This window comes from Muntiacus reevesi, chromosome 5, assembly GCF_963930625.1.
Source record: "Muntiacus reevesi chromosome 5, mMunRee1.1, whole genome shotgun sequence".
In the NCBI taxonomy this organism is placed as follows: domain Eukaryota; kingdom Metazoa; phylum Chordata; class Mammalia; order Artiodactyla; family Cervidae; genus Muntiacus; species Muntiacus reevesi.
The window spans coordinates 33351703-33357702 of NC_089253.1; the positions used below are offsets into that span (position 1 = coordinate 33351703).

The 6000-nt window shown below is 49.3% G+C and overlaps 1 protein-coding gene across 4 annotated transcripts in view; it reads left to right on the forward strand.

Moving 5' to 3' along the window:
- OPCML (opioid binding protein/cell adhesion molecule like) overlaps positions 1 to 4697 on the forward strand; it is a 495948-nt gene extending 491251 nt beyond the window's left edge. For all 4 annotated transcript variants that reach the window (XM_065936478.1, XM_065936480.1, XM_065936481.1 and 1 more), the window contains one exon: positions 4597 to 4697. In XM_065936478.1, the coding sequence (XP_065792550.1) occupies positions 4597 to 4697 (101 nt within the window). The remainder of the gene's footprint in view (positions 1 to 4596) is intronic.
- Positions 4698 to 6000: the final 1303 nt, after the last annotated feature.

Consider the following 6000-nt stretch of genomic DNA (forward strand, 5'->3'; position numbering starts at 1 on the left):
CCTTCTCTTTGGGATGGTAGCTGGCACATGACAGGAACAGCACACGGTTCTTGGGTGGACGGCGTGGCTGCTGAGGCCAGCGTGGGGTCTGCTTCTCCTCGGACTTGCCACAAAACTTGGCTTCGGCCCTCTCTCATCGCCCTGCTCAGCACCCCACACCTCCTAGGTCCTCCCAGCAAGTGACCTCTCTCATCCATCTCGCCACTTTACTCTCACCTCCCAAAACCCAGCTCACATCAATGTATTTGGAAAAGATCTACCAAATAAGCTAACATTAGCCTCAACTAAGGGCTTCGCCAGTGGCTAAGCAATAAAGAACTGGCCTGCGATGCAGGAGCTTCAGGAGACACACGTTCAATGCCTGGGTTGGGAAGATCCCCTAGAGGAGGAAATGGCAACCCACTCCAGTACTCATGCCTGGAGTGTAACCCTGGCGGGCCACAGTTCATGGGGTCACAGAGTCAGACACGATTAAAACAACTTAGCATGCACAGCCACAGCTAGGCAATGGAAGGTAGGGGGTGTGGACCCATGAGAGCAGTCCTTCCCATGATCTCGTGTCTACTTTCTACCAGATGCCACCCTGACCCCTCCATTTCTTTATCTGAAAACTGCGTTATGAGCCCTGTTTTCAAGGAGAAACTGAAAGTACTTTGAGATCACAGAGCTGGCAAGACACAGAGTCAGGATTTAACCCCAAGTCGGTCCGAAGCCAAGTCCCAACCATTAGCTGCACTTTTCTAGGGACCAGTGACTTTGACCCCAAAAGGTTTAGGGCTGCAGGGACAAAGCAGTGAGGCCAAGGTGGGGCAGAGGCGTAGAAGTAATCAAGGCGGACACGCCAATTTGCTGAACAGCACCCATCCACCACTGCTTCTGTATTAAAGCACAGAGAAGCGTTTACCCAATCAAGTCAGTGACCTTCACATACAGAAAACCTGCAGGAGAAAGAGGGTGGGCCAAATGGAGGGTAGCACTGAAACACACACAGTATCGTATGTAAAATAGATAGCTAATTGGAAGTTGCTGAAGAGCAGAGGGAGCCCTGCCCAGTGCTCTGTGATGACCTAGAGGGGTGGGACGGTGGGTAAACGGAGGCTCGGGAGGTAGGGGATAGATGCTTACTTATGTTTCATTCAGTTTTTGTACAGCAGAAACCAACACAGTAGGATAAAGCAATTATCCTCCAATTTTGAAAAAGAAAAGCTATGGGAGATACCCAACCCAAATTCTCCCCACCCCCTCATTTCCAATAGAATCAGGGTTACTGTGAAGCTGCACTAATGAATCCATTTGCTGCTAAAGGCCTCCGTCTTACATTCCACCAGCCTGCAGCATGGTGCACGCACGTGAGCTCCTCTCTCTCGGCTTTGAACAAAGCCCAGAAGATTTCCTGTGGCTGCTCACTGCACTGGCATTTGTCCCAACTGCCAGATCTCAAATGTGTCCAGGATCCATAGCAAGAAAGCAAGGCTAGTTTAATCTCTGTCCTAGTGGGTTTGGCGAACTCCTTGGCCAGAGCAGCTTGGCCCTTTCTCATACACTGATGGGCTGTAGACACTTCAACAGGAAATTGCCATGTTGTCTGATGCTTAGAGCAGGGCTTATCACACCCACTAAAGAATAAAACTTCCTGCAGCAGCATAGAGAATGAGGCCAAAATAGGGAAACGTTGAGTCTAGGAGTATTTGGTGCCCTCTTACTCTCTCAGGAGATGGCATGCTGGCATGCAGAAAGCTGCATGGTGATGGTCTTGCACCTACTGGAAAAGACCTTCTGGCCGTCCGCACCCCCCACAGCCGTCCCTTCTGGGGCCAGATACAGAGTGTCTAGCCATTCTGTAACTCCAGACACTAAGGGAGAAGAGCTCAGAGGACACCCATCCCAGTCTCCTTTCACTCTGCTGGTGGAAGGACCATGGCCACAGAGGGGCTGTCCCTCAGCGAGGAATCTCTCTCACAGGTTTTCTGTATGCTAAAACCACTCACCTGGTTATGCAAATATTTCTCTATGCTTTAATACAGAAGAAGTGGTGGGTTGCAGCTGTTTAGTGAATTGGTGTGGTCCCATGATTACTTCTGGAGGAAGGCATGGCAACCCACCCCAGTATTCTTGCCTGGAGAATCCCATGGACAGGCAGAGCCTGGCAGTCTACAGCTCATAGAGTTTCAAAGAGTGGGACACAGCTGAAGTAACTTAGCACACACACACGCATCCCAGTTTTTGGAGAAACTGAGTCAATTCAGAGGCCATTTTGGTGTGATGCCGCAGTCTCTGAAAAACATGCACAAAAGACCATTTTCCACAGAGAAGAGGTGGAGTTGTGGTCATCAAGGGTACCAGCCCCATAGACAGAGTGACTCAGTTCCAGTCCAGCTCTGGGTATATTATCTTGTGTGGCCATAGGCAGGGTGCTTAGCTACGCAGCTCATCGGTTCCCCATCCATAACGTGGGCATGCCATAGGGTTTCCTGAAGATAAAACGGGTTAATGGAGGTTCTGCATTTAGAGTCACAACTTGGCACACAGAGAGCACCATCTATTATTAATATGCCTTATGGCCATACCCCCAAGCGGGCTGAGCAGGCGTGACGCCTGCTGGGGCCCTGCTCCTTGGAGAACTCAACTGGCGTGAACAGTGGCTGCACCCTGCCTGCCTGATCAGCATGAACACCTTACTGCCATTGCCACCTGCTATCGTGATGACTCCTTCTCATTTACCCACAATTTAATGCACTGGCTTCATTAATACATCGCCTCTCCTCTTTATTTTATCTACATCCAACCTTACGCTGGTAATGTAACATTCCCCAAAATGCTAAGCCCGCTGGTAGAACTTGGAATAAAGTGATTCCTATAGTAAAGACCCCTGTCTATCTAGCATGGAGCCCACTCCACAAGTTGACATCAGTGTAATAAATTAGTGAAACATATGCACACATATATATAAAAAACAAGTTAATACACATCATAAATAGACTTTATATTTTAAATATTCTTTAAAGAATCATATGGTTCTGCATCATCCATTTCCTTTTAAACTCTCTTGAAAATCTCAATCGCTCATCTTTTGCAGAAGACAATATAGAGAACTACCTTGGGCTTCAAACTGGGCCTTTTCCAACTTAGTGCATTCTCTAGGCTGATACGATTCCTTAGGATATATGCCTCGGCTGATGGGGACCCCTGAGTCAGGCCGCTTTCTATAAATGTTCATTAAGCCGTTATGGGGACCACAGCAATGGGCTAAGGCCTGACTCTGCCCGTTTCTGTGAATACTCTATAACCAAAGTACAGAAAACTATGAGCAGGACTCTCAAGCTCTCAAGTAAATATGAATTCTTAGTAGATAAGAGAATCGTGTTATGCACTGGAGAAATAGAAGGCATCCTGCCGAGAAGCCTGGGGTGGGAACAGGTGGATGCTGGTCGCTGAAGCGAGGGACGCATATGTCCCCTGGCTAAAGGTCAGCATCAACGAGGCCTGGATCCAAGCCATGATACTGACCAGGAAGCTGCGGGGCCTGGGTGCTGTCAGAGGAAACCCGACTCCACCGGCCCTTTTGTCGGGAGTGCAGTTCTTTGCCAAGGAGCCACGTTACCACTAAAGCTGGCCGTGATGCTCTGCCTGTCTTCCCTGCTCCTGCCCTTTGCCGCTGACCCTACAGGGTTGCCTTTTGAAGACTTTTACTCCTTTGACTAAGACGTAGCTTCGCTTACCCTGGAATCCTCTCTGTTCGCTGGTCACGGCTCTTGCTGATGACCCTAGATTCTTATGCTGCCCAGCAAAGGTGATGGAGGTGTGGGGGCAGGGCTGGACACTTATCCTTCCACCCTGGGTCCTCAGGACGGGCAAGGACAACCCCCGTGCACACAGTCTGTCTTCTGGAGGAGCATGTAGATAATCGTGCTCTCATCTCGTGTGGAATGTGAGGGATTCAGGAGGGCTGTGTCAAAGCGCCAGAGAGAGAGGGAAGTGGAAAGAAGGATGCTCGAGGGAAAGCCCGCCAGGCAGAGGACAGTAGCCGCTAGGTCTGAGAAGGCGGGGTCCTCTCAGTCCCCTCTGGTCATGCGGGGTCGACTGCTGGCTTAAACCCCACCATAGTGTCTAAAATGATGCGGTGTAGTTATTCATGCTTCCCCAACATCCCAGTCATGCCAGGCGAAGAGTCAGCCACGGCAACACCCAGACTCCTGGGTCTCACGAAAGCCTCCCTCCCCCTCCCGCCTCCTCCCACCTCTCCCCTCCATCCTGACTCTCCTCTCCTCATTCCTCGGCTTCCCCTCCCGCCCCTGTCTGTCCTGCACACCACCTCCAAGGTCCTGCTCTGGCCTGTCAGCCCGCAAGTCTAGCCCTGCCTTCCCTCTGCCTCTGTGGGTGTTTTAATCCCGGTCTCTGAGAGCAGGCTGCAGGGGCCAGGCGTCCCAGGGAGGAGGCCCTGTGAGTCTCTCCGTTTATGGGGACGTGGAAGGGCCAGGGGTCGGGTGGAGGCTGTTCAGAGAGAAGCATGCCTGCGCAGTGCTTGGAGGGGCCGAGGAGGCTGCGCTCTGGGTGTATGCTAATGCTAACGAGTCTGTCTCTCTTTCCCCTGCACAGGGCCTGGAGCCGTCATTGATGGTGTAAACTCGGCCTCTAGAGCGCTCGCTTGCCTCTGGCTATCAGGGACCCTCTTTGCCCACTTCTTCATCAAGTTTTGATAAGAAAGCATAGGTCTTCTGAGCAACGCCTGCTTCTCCATATCACAGACTTTACCTGCACTGCGGAGGGCCAAACAGCTTGGGCTTCTTTTTGTTTCTGTTCCTTTTCTCAGTTTTGGGGTGGTTTTTTTTTTTGGACTCTTCTTTGTTGATTTGATTTTTCTTTCTAGTTTGAACGAGTGGGGTTTGGGGGAGGGGTGGGCAGGGTTCTACCACATGCAGGATAATCACTCATAGGTGGTGTGTCCAAAAATGGAACCCGTTCTCCACCCTTCCCCTCCCCTCCCTCTGCTCCCCCTGGCATCATCACCACCAACCAACCACCCTCCACACCAAACCGTAAGTTCCATTTGGGCAAAAAAACGTGCCTCGTGATAAACACCCTGAAGATACAACTTGACTTATAATGTAGTGCACAGCAAGAGTCATATCCAAGGGTCCTATTACTTGTGTCTTTAAAGCTGTGGACCATTTTCCTGACTATGATGTACAGATCCCTCTCTCCATGTTTATTATGATCTAATTACATGAGGGTTCACATCCTTTCTTTCTGGGAATTTCTCTTTCTCTTCCTCTCTCTCTCTCTCTGTCTCTCTGTCTCTGTCTCTGTCTGTCTCTCTCTCTATATATATATGTATATATATATATGAAACATTGCCATCTTTTCTAGCCATTCTGCCCTATTTGCTTTCTCTACCAGCTATAAGGATTCAAAGTTTGGGGGTAGGCATACAACCCAAACCTGAACACTGAGAAGTCATGTAACCGAAAATAGGGGGAAGAATCTTGAGGAGACTATTTCTCTCTGAAAAATACTATCCAGTTCTTAAAAAATGATCCAGAGGTGGCTGATTATTTAGGTTTTATCAAGCTCACTATCAAAGTAATACACCGTTTCCCATCTATTCAACCATCTGATTGATCACTCCATCCAATTATCTCCCCACCCATTTTCCTCTCTGGCAATCCACTTCCTTTATATATCAATCTATCAGTGTAATTATCCAACACATCTTTCTATTTCATTCCCCACTACTCACTATCAATCCATCACTGTATTCATCTCTAGTCATAGTACGTCTGTTCCACTGGATTCATGTCTCCTCTACCTTCTGCAGACATTGGCATCTTCAGAATTAACCATCAGTTTCTCATGTGAAAGCCAATGATCTCATGGGCAGACAACATAGAAAAGCAGTATGTCACGGGCTGTCTGGAATGTGCCCGTCCATCTACCCCAAGTAGGTGCTGGTAACAGATGGACCGAAGTAGCAAGTGAAAGATCAGTCAGTCACTCTTCCCA